We start from the raw sequence: 24,662 nt of genomic DNA on the forward strand, positions 1-24,662 counted from the left end.
CCATTGTGTGCATGTGCATAACACATGATCATTTCTTACCAGTGTCAGAGTCAAAACTAACTGTGGCAAGAAATCTCTTTCCTGCCTTCAGTACATCAAGAGTTAGTTGGATCTCAGCTCCACTTCGTCGAGATTGTATCTTGCTGAGTGCATGTTCCAAGTTGAGCCAGAAACTTATCTCTTGTAATGCAGTCCCTGAGGATGGCTCCCTATCCAACTGGGTCACCTAATGGAGAATTATGTATACTGGGATATATATATAGAGTCAGGGTGTGTTGTGTGTGTGCACGGTCAATGGTTTCTAGCATTTACAAACACTGATTAAAATACCTTTTTGATTTCCTTGATCCAACGGCTGACATCCTTTTGCAAGTGATTGAGAAATGATGAGTCTGACACTTCATTACCAAAATCTTCTACTTTTGGTTTACGATTCTCCTCAGCAGCTTTCTGCACTACAGCAGTTATTTGTGGATGAATGGTCAACTGAATGTCTGGAATGTCAATGTTCTGCTGTAAGTGGAGCAAGCTGACTTCTAATTCACTAATCTTTTTTTGTACAGATGGTACCAACTTATCCCCCTCTCTGTAAAAGTAAATACCTTCATTTATATATTATTCTCACCAAATATATATAATAGCCCACATAATTAATTCAGTATTTATTAACACAATTATATAATACCTCCGGAATTTCTTTGCATAGGAATTGAAGAAAGGGGTAACCATGTCTTTTAGTACTGAATGCATGCACTCCAGCGGGTAGTCCTCAGTTAGGTTCATCACACGGAACTGTGCTGGGATTGGTTTATCATCCTCAATCACGGGTACACGTTTGATGAATGCCACGCTGGAGAAATTGTCCGTCTGATTGTAGTCCACCCCGAGACGTAAATCATAACGAACGTCACCATTATCATCTTCATCTCTGCTGATTGTCAAAGATACTTCTCCTGAATCTGTAGCAAACTTCTTTATTGATTCCTCGTAGGAAGAAACGACATTTTTCAGTTGAGACACATTTGCGTCTTCGTCGTCTCCAAATAAGCCGAGGCAGATATTCAACAAGTAGGACTTTAAGCGAGCTACTGACCCCGAACCAACTTGTTTCGGCTGGTCAGAGGCCATGCTCTTGATCCTTCACTATACGCCTGACTACGCGCGTAAGACCACTTTTAGTATTCACGTGATCTAGTAAAGCACTAATTGGAATTGACGCACTTTAATAAGAATGTTGTCGGGCCCGCGCGGGAGCCGGCTGAGCACGAGGAGCTTTGTACATCTCCTCTTGCAAATGCTAGCAATATTATAGTTATAAATGATGCATGCAGTATATACCTGTTATATGAATTATGAAAAACTACGTATTCAAATTTACAGCTAGGCAGCTGTACGCATCCAATCTAGCAGCTCTGGAGTGTAGTATGAAATAATGATGTCAGCACCTGACAACACAAAAATGTAATTAAATGTCATGTACAGTTGGTTATCTTACCAGCTCTCCTCATTCCTTCCACAGATTCCAACACAATAGTTTTCAAGCTGAATGCTCCTGCCTGGCTCCCATGATACAACATAGCATACTCCCCAGACACCTATTGTATCAAGAGATATTGCTATACAGACAAATAGTCTCTATAGTAACTTACCTGATATATTGCTAATGGGTGGTAAGGATACTAGAGAAAAATTAACATAACAGTGATGTTAACCATAATACATAAGCCTATTCCTTACATTATTTTTAACATCCCTCACAATATCCAAGTATGGCATCCCAGGTTTTACCATCAACATATCAGCACCTTCAGCTACATCTCGCTCCTATAACAAACATATCTAATAGAAATATTAGTACAATAGCCACAAACATGTTATGTAGTTTTTAAGTAAAACATTATTACCACAGCTCTCATTGCAAGTCCCCGAGATCCAGCAGGCAATTGGTAACATTTCCGATCACCAAAAGCAGGAGCAGACTTGGCTGCATCCCTACAAAAACATTTACAATGTAACACATTGTTTTCACTCAAAATACTCTAATAAAACAGTCACTAGTGATGGTTTAACTATAAAAGAGCATTCACACAATGTTTACCTGAAAGGGCCATAGAAACTGGAAGCAAACTTGGCACTATAACTCAATACAGCAACCTACATAACATTGTACATCACCATATAGTACACATATATATATGATCTCACCTTACTACCGAGCCCCTTGGCTTGAAGAGCTCTCTTAATAGCAGCAATCCTGTTGTCCATCATATCTGATGGAGCCACCACATGACAGCCTATGTAATTCAATGTGTAAGCCAATCGAAGAAAGTTCTCATTTACCTGCTTCAGCATATGCGACAGCAACTTGAGCCAACCTCTCAATACTCTTTTCATTGTTAATGCTACCATCCTGGTTCAATATTCCTGTAGAAAATATAGTTACTTATGCAGTAGTGTCATACATGAATGTTGTTATACAGTACTAGATGACTGTTCTAATAGAATTAAAAGGTACATACCGCAGTGTCCATGGACTGTATAGGGACAGAGACACACGTCACAAATCAGCAACAAGTCTGGAAACACGTCATGGAGTTTCTTCACCGCAAGTACAGCTGGATTATCAGCTACATCAGCTGCACTGCCACAATCATCCTATAACATGAAATGATATATGTGTGCATTATACTACTTGGGTGAATGCATAGCATTGTAGGGGCAAGCCTTGCTTGCTTGCACGAATTAACTGCAAAGAACTTATATTCACAGGATATTAATCAGTTAATTGTGTGCAGGATTAATAATCACAGTAAGCAAAAATGGTACAAAGGTTTAAAGTAATGTAAAGAAGAATTGTAAGATGTGTATTTCATTTAATATATACTATGTACACCTGTACTATGCCTGGATGGTAGTGGTCCAGACAATACATTACCAACTAACATGTTAATGTATGCTCCAATGAAGACGTCGACTCTTCTCATATAGGTCTGTGTTATTATGGCTTGTGAAGAAGGCTAGTACAGCTCCTTTGATTACTTTTATTTATAGTGTATTTTCAACATACTGCTTCATATAAGACATTATATATTTTAGCAATAAAACTGTAGACCTCTAGTTCATATGGTATATGTAACTGAGGTGTTTTTTTTTAGGTAGGTAATTTTGAGTAACACATGGGGGTATTGAATTGTTTTTGAAAAGTCACTGACTGTTATACATAGTGATCTCCTTTTCACTGTACATAATATGTATATCATTGCTATTAAACACTTGTCCCACCTAAAGGCAGAAAGCCTGTAATAACATACCTTTTCTATATTGCTGGGTACTCCAAATATCAGCACAGACTTCAATCCTTTGTTAACTAAAGGAGTGAGAGCAGCTTCCAACTGATTGACACCATATCTGTACAAGAACACAAAAGGCTATAATATTTATAGTAGGTTCACCGACAAAAGGGTAAAGCAATAGTACTACATGTCTTCTATTCAACTATTGGCTGTTCAACTATTGGATATTAAGTACTAACCGACTTTGTCCAGGAAGACTGGCTATATCTTCTTTACTATCTGGATCATCCCTACATGTGTGATAAATGCATAGATGTCTACCTCCACAGCTTGACAATACCAATAACATTTAATGTACTGAGATGCTACCTATCTAGATTACATCCACCAATGCTTGGTTCCTAATAATTTATTTATTTTCTGATTTCATGAAAATTTGGTGCCTCCCCAAAATATATACACACATACAAAACACATAAAACATACATATACAAGCAAAGTCACAACAGCAAACACACACGCACACATGGAACACATCACACATAAAAAAATTACACAGTAATAAAAAAATAAAAATTTACAGCATGACAAAAATGAAATTTTGTTCCAGATATATGATGCATTGCCAAAAAAAAAAAGAATATGGAGAGAGTTGATGGTGGATTGCAATGGAAAAATAGAAAGGGAATTCTGTCTGGTACAAGAGAACACAAAGGAACAAAAACAATTAAATTTGATGGCAATTTTGTTAAAGTAGGTTGATTGATGGTATGAATTTAATGATGGCCATCTTAACTCCTCTAAACATTGATCAAATTACTTGTAATGTTATTGATTGCATAGCTCCGGAGCTACACAATGTAATATAAGACTCTGTCCATTATTCAGTTGCTCAGCAGCTGACTGAGACTATAGGTAATGATTGGCCATGAGTGTTGAGTACATTCTTTGTCATACTACCATCAATTTTCCAGTTTCCTAATAGGGGTTACAAAGAAGGCTTAAGCAAACTAGGAGGTATGACCCACATTATGGTAGCTAGCTCAGTAGCTACATCATGCAGTCTTCAAACATACGTGACAAAGATAGGATAAATCAGATTATCGGTTGAGAATGTCCCATTACACTGCCATTTACGCAACAGCGGATGATGATAACCGGGATGAATAGCGGCCATCCTAGTCCTAATTAATTCGATCTTGTAATTGTGGCGTTTAGTTTAATTTTCGATTGTGGTGTTGAGTTTAATTTGCTCACTCCACTATTTATGGTCACGCTACACTCGACGCAGAGCAATGACATTTTTAAGAATGATATGGTTGTGTTTCTTTGGTCCTCGCGTGAGGAGAAACTTCTTTGAAGGACCTGGCTTAGAGGTAGGTTACCAGCTAAGAGGTCATGCACTGTACGATATAGTGGAGTTGCATTTTGTGTGTAGGGTAAGCCGTACACTCCTAATGTTGTGGAGAAATATTCTGATCGAGTTATAACTTTGGTGAGTTTGGCTGTATTAACATGACTGTTATGTCATCCATTAAACAGGGACGGTCATTTTTGTCATTTCTCTATCACACCTCTCCTTTCTTCATTTTCTACTATGCAGTGAAGGAAGGTTAGTTTATACAGTGGTGTAATGTGCAATGAAGGGTAGCTGGCCTGTGCTGGTAATTATATATATATATCACCCAGTAGAGACTAGATTACTTATTTGATTATGCTGGACACAAAGTATTATGTTCTGTAGCCAAGGGAAGATGGTGCAGAGTCTGCAGCCAACAGACAATTTTGTATTCTGCAGGAACCAAAAACAGTTTTCATTCATTTACAACTCAAAAGTCATGACTGGACCATTTTCGCTGTGAAAATTCCTCTAAGGAGGAGCACCTTCCATACCAAATGTATCTACATGCAAATTTACACAAGATACACAATTTCCAAAAGTGTCTTGAGTATCTTGTTTTCTATCATCCCTATAAATTTTTCCTTACACTTGTTTTATTAGAGCGTGGCAAACTAGCACGTACAACATCAAAGGAAAGACTGGTGCTAACGTTATAAAAAATCAATAGAGTGACTGAACACACTCCCCGGTTATATCATTTTCTGAAAAGCGAAGTGGTTTTGTTTTTAGCTATGTTACACACGTTATACAGTTTTACAAATGAAGAACAGTATGAGTCTGCAATCAATCCAGCCATCACAGAAATTACAGATGATTCTTGTGATAGCCTGTACTAAAGCCATAACACATTACTGCAAATCAATGCCTACACAGTAGTGGTTAAAGAAACAGGACGCAAATAAGTATAGCCTTAACCATAGTCGAGTTATGCTTGGTTGAAGGCATCAGTTTGTCAGTTATTTTAAATTTTCAGAAGCTTGTTGGGAGGATTTTAGGTCGCTTTGAAGGCATTTTCTGGTTTAATTCTGCCTAACTAATACTGCTATAAGCTGGTATGAAGGAAAAATGACTGGTATTAGGATACAGAATCCCAAACCAAACCTAGCTTTGTCATCCCTATTACCTTACTGTATCATGCTGTGGCTAAACACCCAATTTTAACACAATTTTGTACTACTTATATTATTAAAAATTGTTACTTATGCATTCATAATATCCATAATATATCTTGTTTACTTGTGTTGATTTTTAGCATTGGGTACACCACAAATTGCTGGCTTATTCTCCAGTCTCAAAAGTTACACTTTGATACCAGTAATATTTAGTGGTCTATTTGTATTCAGAGGTGAGAGATTTGTACTGTGTACGTATATTTACAGTATAATGGAGTTACAGAGGTGTACTAACTTACCATATAACGAGTTAATTTTGAAGGGGAAATTTTCAAAGAGCAGGTGGTAAAATTAATTTGTAGGCTTTATTCTTTGAATGCACAAACGTCATGTGTAGTGCCAATAAAAATGATTTTTAAAACTATCTAGATAATGTACCCCTGCTATGGTTTAACTATATCTATGGTTTAACTAAGCAGATTGTTATCAAGATGGCGACTACTGTACTGTACGTGTAACAATACAAATGATAAGAGCATATCATACAGTATGTCTACAACAAAATATGGACCACTACACTGGGGGAAAGCTTGCTTTGCAAGCAAAACTAAAACAACCGGAACGCACATGTCCACATGCAGAGGGATATCTAGCCCAGTTATGTACTAGCAACTGGCTTGAAATAACAATGCAAAGCCATTAAGGATGGGCAATAATTTGGTTATTGTGTAATAGATTATTTTGTGGGAAATGATCTATTATCATGTCATAATCGTGATAATCGAGAAATTTTCAAATACTTGATGTAGCATTCAAAAATTGCATGAAGTAACAAACTTTTTACCACTACTGTAGAATAAGCATTCTTAAAAATATTTTAGTGTTTTTTGTTTAAAAATAGTTAAGTGGACAATAATCATGATAATGGTTCATACAGTAGCAGTAATGGTATAGCTCAATATCACTCATCCCTACAAGCCATGACACACCGCTGCAATCGTAGTTCAACAGTTACACACTTCTGTAGCATGGTGTTCACACGTACCTGTAGTTGCAAGCACTGAGTGAGTTCCATGTAAAAGTTTAATATCAATTGGGCATGAGCATTTTTTCGAAGGGTTAAATCCACTGTTCTTCAAATAGTTTTAACTCCTTTGAAAATAATCTGTTATGTAGTATATTTTCTTTAACTTAGGATTAGGAAGAATGGCTAATAAAGATTATCGACAGTTTTTGATATGTCTCATCAAGTCACGAAGCATAAGAGGAGCTTTCAAGCACCAAGATGTATGCCAGACTTTTATCATTGTAATGCCATGATTTACACTGTATTGTAGGCATTGCAAACCGGAATAAACAGATATGATTTTGAGATGTCACATCATCCGATCTCTTTCAAGCAGTCTGATGCTAGCATCAAGTGAGAAATAGTCACTGCATGTTTTGTGGGTGCTGGAAGTATTTGGTGCTTTGCTTTGCACATCAAGATAACACATACTGTTTGTTGAACTCCAGTTCTTTGGATGAGGGTGAGGTAATAACTGCAGTGAACATTGCAGCATTACAGGTGTAGCTGGTCAGCATTTTAGCTGTGCCTTCACAGTTCCTTGACAGTACCAGTTAGGCATGACCTGAAATGTTTCCAATGAGTTGTTTCTTCATATTTAAACACTTTTTAAAATAAGTTTTTCTGCTGCATAATTGACTGATTGTTGACATTGACTGATTGTTGCCTTCATACTCAGAGTAGACTTGTAGACATTGTTTAGGCCAGACACTTGTCTGTTGGCATACCGTATGCATAAGATACACAGTGCATGCATAATTTGTCCTTCCTTTGTGTTATTACTTTCAGCCCAAAAGTATACAAGTAACACTTTGTGACTCCACTATGTGACTCTGCTGTTGAGCATAGCAAAGTTGTACTGCAGCTCAGCTACATATCTCTTTTGTTCCATGCATGTTACTATCAAAAGTAAGCAGATTAAATGTTGCATACTTCTTGTACTGTTCTCCACATAAGCAGACAGGACATAGTGGGAAAATAAGTGAAATGGCTGCTTCACTTGCTAGTAATAAGCATCTGCATTTTAGATGTGTTTCGTTGTACAATAGGCTATATAATAATATAGTATGTCTGATAGTATATTGATATGTGTGAGCTGTAACCATGCATGGAATTTGGTTATGTACCTACAAGGAGACTGAGTAGTGTAAATAATGTTCAGTCTTTGTCTGTGCCAATACTATGTGTTGATCCATTTTCCAGCCCTACTGTATTCTAATATGTTTGAATTCTAATATTTGTCACGTTCTAAGATCTGCCTGTGGTTATGTACACCATTGTCTGGGGCTGTGTGTACAGTAGTTGTTAAGTTTCTGCCATCTTCCACTGTATACTGTATATTGCAGTGATGGTGTACAGTATGATAATAATCAAATGTTGACCCACTGAGCTAAAACCCGATTTTTTTTGCATAATTCATAAATGCCATTGAAATACATTGGCTAAAAACTCGTGCTACATGAATAATTTTATGCAACATTTTAATCGCTTCAGTAAACAGTGAAGGAAGACTCGAATCAAATAATCTAATATAGCAGTGTATTCGGTAAGAAATTACATATTAGCTAGGTACTATAGACGTTTTCGTAAACATAAAATTGCCACATATACACATTGCATAGTCTTTTGAGATGGTCTTATATTATGATCTATATAATTTGCACAGTATGAATTTAAGTACATGGCAGCAACTGTGAATTGTTAATGGCAAAAGTGTTGCTTGCATAGCCGTTTCATCTTTGCTGTACACATAAATGATGCCATGATAATACACTGCTGTGCCAACATGAAGGCATCTCCTATTAGTCCTCCAGTTAAGCCAAGTCCTACAGCATCCAAAATGAGGCAAATAAACTGAGTGATACCAATCGTTGCTCCCATTGCCATTGTTATTCTGTATGGTCGATGGTTCAGGTTGACTTGAGCGTCGCGAATGTACACATGTAACTTGTAGAAGCTGTAGAGGTAGATGGAGAATGCTAAGATTTGTAGGAGTTTGTTGAGGTAGACAAAAGCATACATGAAATTGATTGTGTTGTATTTTCCGTTTTCCATGAAAATGCAATATCCACCTGGTATCAGCGAATATTTGCCATTTTTTGTTCCAAAATCAAACCCTGTAATTAGAATGGTGAACAGAACAGTTGTACTGGCCACGTAAGCCGTGTAGTATTTTAAGAGAGCTTTTGACACTGTTGTGGGGATTGCTGGTCGTACCTTGCAACTTCGGTACATAATATAGGCAAGATGGACTAGGATACATGTAGCTAGTGCTTCACTTATTGTTGTAACTTCCATTTCCAAATACAGCAGAATAGAGCATGTTATTTGTGAATGCGTAGCTAGTCTGACATGTGACCACACCAAGGCAAGGGTGACAAAACCATTCAGGACCATCACAATTGAGTAAAGCATGAGTAACATTCCAAACAAATTGTGCAATTGTTTGAACAGGAGATGCATAACAAAAATACTGCCACTCACCAATATAGTTAATATTTCTACCGTGTTTGCCACTACTAACTCTGCAGTGTGATGATGACGATTATCAGTGACTATCAAACAAGACAGAGGTTTCCCTTTCTTGGCTATGACCATGGAAGTTTGGTTACCTGTTGGAGTGGTTACAAGGAAACTTTGAGTAGTGTAGACAATGTCCAGTTCTTCTCCAGTGTCAATCCTCATGATGGTACAGTTATCAATAAAACAGTATTGTATTGTAGTAACTTGCTGGATATCGAGGACTCCACTGCCAACTGGTTGTTGGCATTCTTCAGCTGTAACACTAAAAGTAAGAGTAAGAAAAAACAAAGTACTGTAGACCATCAACCTTTCCTGCTGACTATAATTAAGTATAAAAACTGTCACTTGAAACACAAATAGTTGTGATTATGAAGTATGTTGTAGTACATATAGCAAAGACAGATAGTGTTAGTTGTATGTAATACTGTTTGATTTGACATGCACACTACTTATCATGTTAATCACATGTGTGTATGTCATGCAGTGTTTGCGTAATGTTAAAGCAAACTATAGGAATTAACTCTGTATTTTAGCAGTAAAGTTGTCTAATGGTTACTATGATACATTTTACAACTGTTGCTCGATATATAACTTACATATATCTACAGCTACTGTACGCTAAAAGATTATAGGCTGATTGATACATGAAAGCCAAAAGTTATAATGGCTGACTGTATAAGGACTCTTCAGTATCCACTAAAACTTTCTTTGATGTTTTAGTGTTCTCAGACTTGCTCTTTTTGCTATATACAGAGTATACTAACTAAACTATACTGGACATTTATCTATGCTCTGTCACTAAAAAGTTTCTATTATATTTATTGTCATGTAGGCCGAGAGTTATGTATGAGGCAATGCAGTTATCCATGTTGGACAGGTTATTAAGGCTTCCTATTTATGCTTTCAGGTAAGGTATACTGCATCTTTTAGATAATTAAAAATTCTCGATTCTGTTCCACTAGCTATTTTGCAGCTCACATGTTTGGTAGAAGGTTAATGTATCCCGGATCACTTGCTTTAATACAGACTGCAATGGGTAAGTAGAGCTATGACTTTTATATTATGCTACATGTGTTTTTATCTGTCTGTCTTGCATACGTCACAGGAAATTTAGTACTTCTTGCAATTTCAGGTTGCACAAGTGCAGTGTATGTGTGTGTGTGCTATAATCGGTTGTTTTGTGAATGACAATCTGATGAATAACCTATGCCTCCTGCTCTGCCAGTGAAAATCATCACATGTAACAGTAGCCTGAAACCTGAACTGGGTTGCCACCACCATTGCACATAGTACCAGATAAATCACCTACAGTATAATAGCATGCATGCATACACAAAACACTACAATTGTATGCACAGCAAGGTAAATTCCATCAACTGTTTACAGTACTTATTAAGCAGTATACATTTAATTCATCATCAAATTCCTTTCATTATTGTGTCCATTTCCCATTTTTCATCTCACAGGTCCTTACTTGGAGCAAGGAAGGACAAAACATGTCCGACAGGTTAGTTGAGTGTATTCTTTTCCTATAAAGTGTAACACAACTTTCATGTAGAGGAATGGTATTAGGATCAAACTACTAGCTGCTGATGGTAACTGTATTGATGCAATGTTTCTGGATAGGAGAATGACATCACACAAAAATGATTATGGAAACAAACTGGTAAAACTATGTTCTCAAAGTATCTCCTCAATCAATGCTACATGTACACAGGTGATTTGTTGTGAAGGAAACGCTTCGTTTTATGAAGTAGGAATGATGGAGATTCCAATAGATGGTCTGTCTATGCATTTAGCTACTGTAAAATGTAGTTGTTTGTATCTCTGTAGGAGGGTTTTCTGTTCTAGGCTGGAATCATCCAGGATTTGCAGAAAGCACAGTCAGTTTTACAGCAATCCTACACCCAATATTTTTTGTCTGCAATTTTTTCCAGGGATTACCTTTCCCATCTCAAGAATCCAATGCCATTGATGTGGTTTTGAAGTATGCAGTGTGTGAACTGGGCTTTCCCTTTGAGGATATTGTTGTGTATGGGTGGTCAATTGGTAGGTGTTGATTATGATAAGTGTTACAGTCATATACAGTGTTACTGTAGGAGGGTACACTGCTTCTTGGGCTGCTATGAGCTATCCCAAGATTAGTGCTGTGGTATGTACGTGTTTACTGTTCACTGTAAATTTGTGCTTGTTATGTGCAATTTTTTCTTTTTCATAAATCTTGTTTTGTCGTCACATCATCTCACACAGACACACACTGTATACAGTTATAGCTGCAAATGCTCCAGAACCTTTTAAATCATTGACTGTATCATGGTCCTGTACACGTAAAACATTCCCACATTGGATGCTATAAACAGACATAAATTTCACCACCCCCACTCATTGGCCTGTGTTCTCTATATTTTGTATTCTATGCATATACACTGTAATTGTTGTGTAGATAATGGATGCTACCTTCGATCATGTACTACCACTAGCACAATCCAGAATGCCAGCTTCAATGGGTAAAAATACAATTCAAGCTTCATCATTTGTACTTTGTTTTATTTCATTAGCAAATGTGGTCGATACAGTTGTGAGGGATTGCATGGATCTCAACATTGCAGAACAGCTATGCTAGTAAGTCATGTGCTTGACTCATTCTAGTCCACTCCTCATGTGGTCATTTTCCAGTTATCCAGGTCCTGTGTATCTGATACGTAGAGGACAGGACGAGATGATCACAACAACGTTAGTGTACTAGTATCATTAATTATATGTTGTTTAATTAGTTTTAATATCAGGCCATTAGACCGAAAGACAAACAGGATTAATCCGCTTCTTATTCAGCTACTGCAGACCAGGTATAGTACACCTATCATGTGTGGTATATATTGATTGTAGAAAGGAACATTGATTTTAATAAATCCTTTTTCATCTTTATAGTTCTAGAATGTGATTCACTGATAATTAAATTTTTTATACCATGATATTGTTAGCATTTTCACATGGTTCAATTGTGAATGAAAGATTTGTTAATGAGGATAACTAGGCCACCCTAATAAATCAATGCAGTCTTTCAAATACTCTAATAGAGCAGTCAAGAATTTGAGAAAATGCAGAGCTCAATCCAGAATATCAAGCTGGAAGGTCATAATTCCCCCCCCAAGAATTTTTTTTAATTTGGGTGTAAATATACTCGATTTTGGTGAAATTTTACTGTGATGCCACTGAATATTGACCATTTGATTACCATACTTGACCGGTTAATAGCCGTGGCTACTATAACTTTCAGCAAGTAAAACCCTGCGGCTACTATGTGAAGGCGGCTACTATGGGCTTGTGTGGCAACAGCCCGCAGTGTTTATATATATTCATGAGCGACTGACCTTGTTTAATCATCCTTCTATACTATCATTCATTTCAACTTCTCTCAAAAACACTATTTCCTGGCTTAAAAACAACTCCTTTGTCCAGTTTCTGCTTCAAACGTGTGTGATCAGCACTTGCAACAGTATGTTCCACAAGCCATGGCTCTTATCCAAGGGCGGCTCTTATGACAATAATTCTAGGCTGTGGAGCAGCTACTATCCAGGGGCGGCTATTATACGAGCCACAGCTATTAACCGGTCAAATACGGTATACAACTTTGGGAACAATTAAACCTTTCCGTTTCTCAAAGGCTTTGAGTATAAACCTATAAATAACTCTGGGGGAGCCAGTGCCCTCTTGACCCCTCTACTTACAGTATAATAATTATTTTTAAATAGTGTAGTAGTTTTGAGAGCTTCCATGCAAGTGTGTTTAACACTGTGTAGTCCTGTAACAATTGATTGTGCAGAAGTTAAATGGTTTCCTTTCTGCATAGTGTATCGACATCTAGTATTTGTTCTTTTCCTTGTCGTAATTAGTTTAGCTACATGGTGATGAATACTTAAAGACTTGTATAAATCACTGAACCAGCAGTCGTTGAAGACTGAGCAAGGATGTACAATGGAAAGTGCTCCTTCAATTACAGAATCCTAGAAGGTTGGCTTGTTTATGGCAATACAGTTGAAAACTCTGAACAATGCTCCATCCGTTTCAGACGTGTTTCTCATGGAGTTATCCTCAAGGTTATTAGATATGCTTATTAATATAACAGTGCTACTCAAGTTAAACACATGACCTCGTGTTTGGGATGATTTTTGCAGTTGAATGATACTAGCCAGTCTAGTTACTCAGAAAGGAAGCCATTTAATTTCTACATGATTATCTTATAGACTCTCCTCTCCTTGACAGTATGTATATTCAACACTGTATGTTTCCCCATCACAGGTATCCACATTTGGTTACTCCACACTCATTGGAAATACTGCAAAACTGGATCAATTCAGATAGTGCTGCTACCAAAGGTGTGTATTCTTTAGAAAGTCTATGCTTTTATTCATCTACTGTTCTTTGAAATTGTAATATAGTAGTTCCTACTCATGTTACTCACCATGTTATTCATTCATATATTTGTATAAATGGATCTGGTTAGACTTTGAGAGTATTTTTACTGAGAAGAGGACAGAGTAAATAACACAGACACTTGTTATAGTTGCTAAAGTTAAGAGATAATTTTATAATTTATTATGATATTCTACTGGTCAGTACTGGCAGTTGTGAGGCACTAGGAATTTAAAATCTTGACTCTGTTGAATGCAGAAAAATCAGGTGGCAACTTAACCTCCTGACATCTTGGTACCCTCTTACTTGTCCTTAAATTTAGAACTTCATGTTTTTGTAGCTATTCTAGGTAAGTACTCGTATTACTATTTTCCTATTAGGAATAGAGATCAGTATTGGAGTAAATGGAAGTCACTGTCATGCTATGTTAAGTGATTACATGGCAACTAATGGAAGTGAATTCCCGTGGAAGATAGGTCAGTTCTTTAATAGTTGTCATGTTAACAAACTTATACCAAGTGCCATACTTTTTATACGTTATAGTGTCAGTTTATAGTTATTTGTATATATATATATACACAACAGCATATTTATTCATTATTCAGGTATTGATCTTGGTCAAGAAGACAAGGTCAAACTGTTACTTTACGTGGTATGTAAAGCTGTATACATTTCACACTGCTTTATTCAATGTACACCATATATAGGCAAGCCAATACTTCACCACCCATGAGTTGAAACACAATGACCCACTGCCAGTAGAACGCTTCAAGATACCACTAGCAGGAAATCTCCAATTTTTGGAAGTAGTATAGGAGCAATAATTATAAAGTACACTACCCTGTACAATTATTATGATGATTAGTACTAGTAGTCAATTGTATGCAAGATTATTATTTGTGCAACTAAATTGTAATTATTATGTGGCACTTATGTGAAGGCTAAGATATATCATCTATCTACCTGTGTTCAGTACAGGTGTGTACCTATAGGCATGTGTTCCATGCAGCCGTGTTCCTACAGGTAGGCCAAAGAGCTCTGGTGCCCTACCAGTGTGATATTTGTTTGCATAACAAATGCTCAATTAAAGCAGTCACGATTTTTACAAACTAACAGATAAGCAGTGTAGCTCATTCAATTATACAAAATTTTTACAAGCCTTAGAAACTTTACCCACATTTACAATGCAGAATAGATTGGGGATTCTCAAATTTGTGATAATATGCCATATCACATGTCTGGCCTTCACTGTTATTGCTAGATTATCTAGTTTGCAGTTTGGGTTCTTGCTTATTAGAATTGCAATTGGCCCATTGAGGCCTTTGGGAGGATATTGTCTTCAAATCCCGGACTACATTTGCACATGACCTATAGATGCTTCACTAACACCATACCGGTATATAACTAGGGATTGGGCCAGTACTTTGAGTTTACTTTTGTACAGGCATGCATGTGCTTTTGACCCCTTTGTAAATCACAACATATGTTGCTTTGATGAACAATTCAGTAGTATGCAACTACATGCTGGACTGTAAATTACATAAACAAGACATTACTAGAGTGCCCATAGATGTTTATGTATATCTGTATCTGCTGCTTGTTCACACATGTTACCGATCCAATACTGATATGAAAAAAAAAAAAAAGCTGATAACCAATAGGCTATAGCTGATCTGATTATCAGGTGCATCTCTAATAAGTATATTTGCTTATACAGTATATATATATATATTTGCTTATAGAGTTATACTGTATAACAGGTATGTACTTTTGACCCCTTTGAAAAACAGAACATATGTGACCCTATTTTGGAAAACCATACATCTGGGCAAATTGGCCAATTTTGTTTTTTATAGCTACAATGAAGCACTGAGTGGTTATCTACCATGTGTGAAAATTTTGTGATGATACGTTGAAGCATTCCAAAGATATGGCCAATTTACTGTCTAATACATTACAAACTAACTTTTCATTATCAGTTTATTGTTGTCCCACGCATTGTGAAACGACAAATCACTTTGTTGACAAAGATCACCATTCTTACAATCTAAAATTAATGAAAAGAGATCCTTGATAGTTTGATCATATTTTCTTTGTGCTTTTCCTCAAATAAATCACTTGTATTATTGTCTAAAGACAAGAAAATGTTTGGTTTTGGGAATGAACAAATCACCCAATTTGTAAGTTAATTGTTGTCCCACGCATTGTGAAACTACTACATGGTCTGATATAATTCTGTATATCTCCTAGATAAAAGAAGCTATGGGTGTGAAATTTCACAACAAGAAGGCTTAATATTAATAGTTGCTTTATCAGAATACGCAAAAAAAATAGTAATTTTATAAAATCACTGAAATTTTCAATTGAGAATTCCCACAAATTTTGCATGTGCCCAGATGTATGGTTTTCCAAAATAGGGTCACATATTATATTGCTTTGATGAAAACTTTAACACTTGCAGTAGTATGCAGCTACAATGTTGTTCTTGTCTATTTTGTCACTGTTGGTGGCACCACTACATGTTGGTATACAACTGTTGTTTCTGCAAGGACTCTCAACTCTCACAATCCAATTCTTGGTCCATGCTTTTTCTTGTTTTTCAAGTCTTTCATTACATTCTCTTTACTCTGTTGATTTTGTACAGTTTTTTCTCTTTTGCAAATTGTAGACGTTGTTCAATATCAAGCCTTTTCTTTTTCTTTATCTTTTTAACTTCCTTCTCATACATTTTCTCTCTGGCTGCAATTTTCTTGTTGAGCCTCTTTAGAATGTTATCTACTTCACGTTTTTTCTTATCAGACAGTCCATACTTCCTCTTCAAGTCTATCACCTGCACCTCTCTCTTTGCTATTAATTCCCTTCTCTGTTCCTCTAATTTAGCATCCATTAAGCCACGTAACCTCTTCCTTTCTTCATCCAACTTGAATTCCTCCTCCAGTATTGTTATCCTCTTTTGATGGTTTACTTTCATTTTTAGTTCTTCCCAAATCTTCCTTTGCTTTGCTAACTTTTTCTCATGCTCTTCTTCTAAATAATCTAGCATATATTTTTGCTTCTCATCCAGTACTAATAGGTGATTATTACACATCTCTTTGAGCTCTGTATACCACAAACAACTTGTATACGTAATCACATTATCAAGGTTTTCTTACCATCTTTATAACGCTGCATTTTTTGTTCCACAGCCTCAATTTGCATCATGGAATTGTACCCTTCGTCACACACACCAAATGACTGGTCAAAGCATAACTCACTGTCTGAATCATAAACAGTGATATCTCCCTGTGTATGATGATGATTTATTAACATGACAATTAATACCACATGTATCACATTTCACAGATTGCCGCCTAGAATTAATTTTCTATTGACTCCACATGACAGGACTGACTGGTCAATCCCCATAGAGAAATCTTACATGAAGTCCCCAGAAAATGTGCTTTCCACATTATGTGACCAAATTTTGAAAAAAAAAGAACTACTGATGAATGTAATTTAAAGATTTCAATCAGCATATATATATATACTGTACATGTATAGCTTGATGGCTGCAGGTTTGAAATTTTCACTGTAAATAAAGCTAACTGCTGGTAGCTATATACTACCCACAGTAGAAAACATCTGGGAACTATCCAAGAGGTCCATTTTCTAGCCTCAAGTTCCAGCTGGGCAATGACATTATATGGATTCCAGAGTGTTCTCAGTGCGCATGTCTCTACAAACCCACTCATTAAATTAATAAAAAGCAGGCTGAGCAGATTAGTCACATGGCTGTGATGCAAACATACTGTATTGGTATGCTATCCATTCATGGTGAAAAGTCAACTATTGTTTACTATTCTAGACTTTAAACACAAAATTTGTAGGCTATATAGAGTCACATAATGAGAATTCTGAACATTCACAAGATGGTAGAGAAATGTCAGTCAAGCAGAGCTACTGCAGAATTTGTAGTGTATATTTAACACAGGGCTACAGCTGTACTATCATGTAAAGAACAACAGTAGGAGTAGTGCAGGGCTTGAATTGTGAAGATACACTAGATTCTTAAGCAAATATATATGGGTCATTTCCAACATAGGAGGCTTCCTATGTGACATTAGATATTACCCTTAAACAAGGAAGAAAAAAACCATCAGGACATGGCTGAATGCTCTATTAGAGTATATCTGCTATGTGCACCTGATTGTTATGTCTAGCGTGTAAAATAAAATGTGGATTACTAACATGCAAGTGAGGCATATTATTAGAACCTTGCTTTACTAGACTGTCTCAATTTGCCTACATTAATTTTCTTATTGTCAAGTATTTGAAAATAATTTTCAACTGCAACTTCTATTTCAGGTGACATTTTAACATGGTACACTTTTGTAACACATAATCTGTAGCTACTGCATGTACAGTAGTTCACTGTAGTTGATCAAAACATATAGATCTATAGCACATTTATATACATTACCTTCTTCATGAAATCCATAGGAGCAGCTTTATTTGGGGAAGAGTGGCTAAAATATGGTACACTCCTGCTCCAATAAAATGATTAGCACATGTAATATAGTATCAAGACATACAGTTGTGCAGCAATGGGAAGCTAGTGCGGGCATGTGACAGACAAGTGTGGATAATCAATTTTTTTACACATCTGTAACTTGGTAGTTAATATGCAAATGGAAACAGTCTAAATGCTGTAGAGAAAACCTAGTGTCGGTGAACCCAAAATGCTTCCAATAGGTTGATATGAAATTTTCAAAATAAATTATGTATAAGTGGAATTTTCTAATGCTTACAGGGACAGTACTCCAAGCCATACAAGTGCTAATTTCACATCCCGTAAAATATGTTCATGACGTGATAATTTGTTGCGTTTTATTACATCACGTCACGAAATGTGATAATTTGTTGCGTTTTATTACATCACGTCACGAAATGGCGAACTTGTAGTGGGATAATTGTAAACAAAACGATGGTAGTGGTATAAATTTGTACTGTTTTACTCGTAAGGTATATCCCCTGCAGTTCACATCATTGTTTGGTAGTGAATAGAACTGCCCATAAAGCCGCCTCGCCCCATGCGGATTACAAACAGCGGCTTCAGCCAGGCTCTAGCAGCTGGTACAGACTTTTAATGTTATCATGATTGCTGCACTGACAAGAACTTGTAGTAAACAAGCCTGTTGAGTTAATTAACGGTCTACAATGGGCTGGCGCTGCTGTTCTCGTGGCTACATTTCCAAGCGCTCCATGCTGTTGCATTACCTTCGAGCACGCTGTTTACAATCTTCTAATTGGCGTAAATAACCTGTTTAGACATGTAGTTTCACACAAAATGATTCCAAGTCATTGTAGCAGGCTGTATGGAAGTGAGAATTGTTGTTCATTTCCAAACCACAATTGCTCAGTAATTACGTAAAACAGCGTCGAATGCTTGTCGCACTTGTATGGTTTCGGCATTTGTATGGCTTGGCGTACTGCCCCTTTAACTTACTTACTAATTCCCTTCAGACAAGTGTAACTCGATAACGGCTAAGGCTGCAGGCTTGATTGTTTCATTGTTAGATGTTGTTTCAGCCAGACAGGTGCCTTTTGACATACCGCAGTACATATAATGCATGCAGCATGTTTGTCCTCTTTTTTTTTTGCTGACAAGGTGTTGATTTACAGCAGCGCACAATGACTTCCCTACAGCTGTAAATGGGAACTATCCGTATTTTCTATAGTGACTGGATTGATTTCAGAGGCACTTCTTGTACTTTTCTTTGTAATACTGTGTTATGGGCTGTACATGGCTGAAAATGAGCCACTTGGCACTTTTCAGTAATTGATAGTTGGGGCACATATTTAGACAAAATAATAAGTCTGGCACCATTCTTGTGGCATGTGCGGATTTACCAGTCATAATAATGTTACAAAATAGAAACAAATAAGTAAAAGGAATTTGTAGTTCATTCAAATAGGGATTATAAAAATAAAACTGAAGTAGTGAAACAAGGGAGGTTGCTTACACCTGAAGATACCATTTAATCCCTAATTTAGTCATGAATAATGACTGAAGTAGTGATTAAATAACACCACTGCAGCTTTCTTTTCATCCTTACACTATGGTTTAGTTTGGGTATTCTATACTACCATAGATATGTAAATCTCTATAATAAAGTTGGAGCTTTCAAATTGCATCAAAAGCGGTGAAAGTATTCAGATATTCTAATTAGATCCTTTGAAGTACTAAAGAAATGGACGTTTTTCCAACTAGGATACAGGTATATCCACTATGGACAATTGTTTGTTTTAATAGCACAACAATCAATTATATTGTAAAATAGCAATTGCCACTTGTCCTCCTTGCAGAAGTTTGATTTCCTAAACAACACTGTTTTAACTCATGAAAACAATAAAGTGTCTATCAAACCTCACATGGGTTTGTCCTACCCCTTTGAATAAATACTGTCAGTCAAATGCCAAAGCTATTATTTTTAATTAATTAATTAATTTATTGATTAGCAAAACCCTTAGGGGTAACACGCTAATGTACAATTACATATACACACATACATACATACATACATGCATACATACACACATACATACATACATACATAGGTGGTGGAGCCCCCCCACTTTTATGGGACACTATTTGCAAGAAAAGATCAAGATGCTCTAATAGAACAGTCAGGATCTGGATACTCTAATAGAGCAATCACAATAATGTGTATTTATAAATAAGGAGATATAATTGGTGGAGAGCAGTATTGTCAGCAGGTAGTGACCTTTTTTTTTTGGTCTTCAACTTACAGCTGGCCTGGCCCCCTCACTCTTTGGCCTGCTCCACCGCCCCTGCATACATACATACATACATACATACATACATACATACATACATACATTCATACATACATACATACATACATACATACATACATACATACATACATACATACATACATACATACATACATACATACATACATACATACATACATACATACATACATACATACATACATACATACATACATACATACATACATATACTTACATGGTTAGACTATCATCCTCAGAGTTCAAATCACAAACTAAGTACGGAGTGAACAAATACATGCATTGTGTGATATAGCAACCTGGAAATTTTGAACACAAAATTCCAATAATTTAATTAAATTCTTTCAAATGTACATATATACTTACACAGAGAGAGATGTAAAATAAAGAAATATACTGATTAATTATAATAGTGATAATATAACGACACATTCTCACCATCCATATAACAGTCATCATCAGTAGTAGCACCAGTGTTAGTGACATTACCAATAGTGTTAGTGACTGGTGGATACTGTACATAATTGGTCCCCACAATAATGTCAACAACTTTATGTATCATCATTAAAACACCTGTTGTCAACAAAATAGGTGTACACATGCAAGCGTATGGCTATGGGTAAGTACTAAAAAATTATCACCAATGTAGAAATTCAGCGGATACTGTAGCCATGCAAATCATTATGAGCCAAAGTATGCAGATCCCCTTGTTTCAGAAGAATGGTAACTACTACTGTAGGTTATAAAATTCTACATGTAATTGTTTACAATAATAAGTAATCATCATACATACCACATCAAAGGGAACGTGGGACAAATTAGGCTATAAATTGTGCAACAACACATGCCCCTCATAGACACACTTCCCATGAATTGATACATACCTTTCAGCTAGTAGCAAAAAAATAATGGACACAGAGAAGGGAAAGGGTAGCATTTATCTCTTGTAGTTTGCCAAAAGGCATGTGTCAAGCACAAGCAATGTTTAACTATAAAATTCAAGTTGGTAGCTAGCATAAACTATCAATGAGTTACCCTTGTCTATATATATATATATATATAGGCATTATAGTTAGTTGGTTATTCAATAGTACAATTTACGAAAATGTTTCTCTGCCCACTTTGAAGACATGTCTCAAGGCGTAGTCAGAAATTTTCCAACAGCAGTATATACTGAGATACAGATGCAGGGAAACTGAGAAATATGGTAATGCTTCAGCACTAAACAGAAGCTATATATTTCATGTTTTAATTGGTACATTAATGTGATAGTGAATCAGTTATGTTTGTACAATCCCTTACCTATACAGATAACACAAAAATGGAATGACTTATCAACAGTTAAAAATTGATTTCTAAGCTTATAGAGGGTTCGTTTTGTACACCCAATACAGGAGGCTTATTTATATCCTCATCACTAATAGCTAACTGTGCACTAGCAGTAGCTACTGCATTGTCTCAAATTATGGCTGGTCTTATATATAAACGTCTGGTCCCATTTAGTCCGCAGGGAGGGGGAGGGGGGTATACAGAATCATAACAGAAATAAATTCCGGGTTTCGAATAAACAACAGGTCTCAAATGAATGCCTAGTACAGTCATACAGTACATCATGGAGCGATGTTATAAATGATGAAGTGAAAAAGGTTTTATAGAGGTAATCACTTTTAAACTTGGATCAGTGAAGTATGCTGAGGAGAACTTCAAGGAGAGTACAACACATAAAGTTGATTCAGAATGCTGGTCACATATATACAGTAAATGCTAATCTTGTATAATTGTTGATCTCAGCTGGGGTAAAAAGTTGCTTGAAAGAAATAAAGCCTGGACCGTAATGTGAGACAATTCAGTTGTAGCTACATATATACATGTACAATTTCACACTTGAGCAGGTTACTATTATATGTCTGTTCTATAAATACTCAGGCTCCCTTGAAGGGACATGAACAACCTTGAAACTCAACAGTATGCTCTATTAGAGTGTACTTGACTGCTTTATTAGAGTATCTCAATCTTTTACAAAGAGTGCCTCTTTAGATTCCTCTTTAGATTCTTCTCTGAGTGAGCAATGAATTTTCTTTGATGTTTGCTACTATAAATTGCTGTAGCTACTGTACTGCATTTTGTTACTCAATACTTTTGTGCTGCCAAACTATATAAATGGTGTGTCCAGTTAAGTTGCTGCTACAGGAACTAAGAAATTTGCATTTCAGAGGGCCCTTAGAAGCCTCCTTTCCTATGGAAGACTTGCCTTGAGCCCAAGACTGCAAGGAGCTTTTAAATGTATAAGTATATTAATCCAGCATTTTTGGTACTCCCAACTGTTCTTAAGCATTATAGAATATTTTCCAGTGATTTCATACCATATACCGTACATATTGATACTTGGAATTCATTTATGCATACGGTTACAAATAGTAACTTCTATGTGCAGTATACAAAACTTACAAAACACTATGATGTTGATGGTGAACCAAATAATGGTCTTCATTACATTATCATCCAGTGATGGTTGATCTATAAATGTAACAGTCAAAGATCACTACTTATTTTGGCACATTATACAAACTTGTGTACAGTAGTGTGTGCATGAGTGTGTACATGTGTGTGTGTACATGTGTGTGTGTACATGTGTGTGTGTGTGTGTGTGTGTGTGTGTGTGTGTGTGTGTGTGTGTGTGTGTGTGTGTGTGTGTGTGTGTGTGTGCATGCGTGCGTGTGTGTGTGTGTGTGAAGCAGCATAGCCAAATGGTCAGAGCACTACTGCAACTGCAAGGTTTCAGGTTCGATGTTCCGTGATGCCCAGTCGCTATTGTGGTTGTTTCCTTGAGCAAGAAACTTTAATCTGCTCACATTTAGTGCTGAGCAGTTTTGATATTTCATCGATAGTATGATATTGTTACTTGGATGGGAGTCGTTGTGGAACTTCAGGATCTGCAGCCTCTTTCCATGAGAATTTGTCTGCAGCTCAGACTTCAGTGTCTGAGTGGTGCACAGGCATGGTTTGGTGCAGCCCTTCCCTTCTCTTGAGCAACAAATTATGCTAATATCACTCCAGTTCATATGCAGCCATTTAAATTAGGACCTAGAAAACAGCCTATTCAGCTATGTAGATGGGTGCTGTGGCTGGTGTTAACTGCAACTGTCCATAATGGGTATTGGGCTTCAGGTGTCTACCGTTTTACTCGCGAGGCATGGATAATTGGGTAACCCCAGGAGTCATATGAATTGAGTAGTAGGCTGTGACCCAGTCAACTGAGTAGGCATGACCATGTATACTACAGCTGACCATTGTGCCAAACTGATAATTAACTACACATTTACATTCTAGTTAGCTATTGTGCCGATGCCATTTATTACTTTTAATTTTTACAACAGAAACTTCAGTCTTTCTTTGCATGCTTTTAATAGTATGCAGATAGTCTTGTGTGGCTAGACCACTTTTTTCTTTGTCTCTCCCAATGACAAAGAGAAAAAGGCGGCCTGACCACACGAGACTAGTATGCAGACACTAACCTGGATCATTCTCTTCCATCCTAACTATTGTTACTTTCCTGGCTCTCTGAGTAACCTACATGAAACAAATTTTATGTTAGATTGATAGTGTTAGCTATAGCCTATAATGTATTAATGAATGATTGGGTACTGGCTATGGTCACAAGTAAGTATAGTATCTGTGATGGTAGCTACGATAAGTCTCAGTGGTTTATACAATACATAGACTACTATAATACAGCTGCTACAGTTCATAGCTACATGCCGTATTTGATGTACTTTTAATAAGATGAACAAACTTGAAACACATCTAGAAGTTCCGAGAAGCTCTGAGCTTCGCGTCTTAGAAACGCTTTGGTCACGTGATACGTTACCATGTCCATCTCGAAACTGAAGATGTAACGAAATTTCACGGAACCGCATTTTATAATTACTGAATTTTACGGAGAAAAGCAAGTGAAAATGCTGTAAGCTCAGAAGGCAACAGAATACAACTCTAACGTTTGCCGTTGGCTTGAAATCAAGCAGGAAGCCCCCGAAAAT

General features: G+C 36.6%; 4 protein-coding genes across 5 annotated transcripts in view; 1 reads left to right on the forward strand and 3 right to left on the reverse strand.

The window, feature by feature from the left end:
* LOC136267370 (cytoplasmic dynein 1 heavy chain 1-like) overlaps window positions 1-1,189 on the reverse strand; it is a 39,607-nt gene extending 38,418 nt beyond the window's left edge. The window contains exons 1-3 of the mRNA XM_066062487.1: window positions 686-1,189; window positions 331-586; window positions 40-226 (exon numbers count right to left, since the gene is read on the reverse strand). Coding sequence (XP_065918559.1) covers window positions 40-226; window positions 331-586; window positions 686-1,128 — 886 coding nt within the window. The 5' untranslated portion in view covers window positions 1,129-1,189. The remainder of the gene's footprint in view (window positions 1-39; window positions 227-330; window positions 587-685) is intronic.
* A 45-nt stretch (window positions 1,190-1,234) lies between these two features.
* Window positions 1,235-4,516, reverse strand: LOC136265878 (delta-aminolevulinic acid dehydratase-like). The gene is made up of 12 exons (XM_066060816.1): window positions 4,370-4,516; window positions 3,533-3,583; window positions 3,312-3,408; window positions 2,520-2,655; window positions 2,341-2,424; window positions 2,206-2,294; window positions 2,099-2,154; window positions 1,905-1,992; window positions 1,738-1,824; window positions 1,650-1,679; window positions 1,496-1,595; window positions 1,235-1,445 (listed from the first exon to the last, which is right to left on the reverse strand). The coding sequence occupies exons 1-12, from the start codon at window positions 4,468-4,470 to the stop codon at window positions 1,381-1,383; spliced, it is 984 nt and encodes a 327-aa protein (XP_065916888.1). The 5' UTR covers window positions 4,471-4,516; the 3' UTR covers window positions 1,235-1,380.
* On the forward strand, window positions 4,512-14,748 carry LOC136265877 (phosphatidylserine lipase ABHD16A-like). 2 transcript variants are annotated; one of them, XM_066060814.1, is made up of 22 exons: window positions 4,512-4,669; window positions 4,732-4,788; window positions 4,836-4,905; window positions 5,948-6,040; window positions 7,003-7,094; window positions 7,145-7,227; window positions 10,229-10,303; window positions 10,359-10,432; window positions 10,863-10,903; window positions 10,955-11,062; window positions 11,114-11,177; window positions 11,230-11,279; window positions 11,334-11,445; window positions 11,496-11,548; window positions 11,840-11,903; window positions 11,955-12,018; window positions 12,073-12,129; window positions 12,183-12,242; window positions 13,696-13,772; window positions 14,190-14,285; window positions 14,415-14,461; window positions 14,517-14,748. In XM_066060814.1, the coding sequence occupies exons 1-22, from the start codon at window positions 4,589-4,591 to the stop codon at window positions 14,622-14,624; spliced, it is 1,626 nt and encodes a 541-aa protein (XP_065916886.1). In that variant the 5' UTR covers window positions 4,512-4,588; the 3' UTR covers window positions 14,625-14,748. The 2 variants fall into 2 exon arrangements, with proteins under 2 accessions (XP_065916886.1, XP_065916887.1); XM_066060815.1 differs by lacking the exon at window positions 5,948-6,040.
* Window positions 14,749-16,238: 1,490 nt separating this feature from the next.
* On the reverse strand, window positions 16,239-24,496 carry LOC136266844 (UPF0430 protein CG31712-like). The gene is made up of 8 exons (XM_066061870.1): window positions 24,399-24,496; window positions 24,141-24,195; window positions 23,074-23,142; window positions 21,064-21,198; window positions 20,843-20,879; window positions 18,269-18,332; window positions 16,962-17,091; window positions 16,239-16,908 (listed from the first exon to the last, which is right to left on the reverse strand). Exons 2-8 carry the CDS (start codon window positions 24,157-24,159, stop codon window positions 16,421-16,423), a joined length of 942 nt encoding a protein of 313 aa, XP_065917942.1. The 5' UTR covers window positions 24,160-24,195; window positions 24,399-24,496; the 3' UTR covers window positions 16,239-16,420.
* Window positions 24,497-24,662: the final 166 nt, after the last annotated feature.

The sequence above is a fragment of the Dysidea avara genome, chromosome 9, assembly GCF_963678975.1.
Source record: "Dysidea avara chromosome 9, odDysAvar1.4, whole genome shotgun sequence".
Classification (NCBI taxonomy): domain Eukaryota; kingdom Metazoa; phylum Porifera; class Demospongiae; order Dictyoceratida; family Dysideidae; genus Dysidea; species Dysidea avara.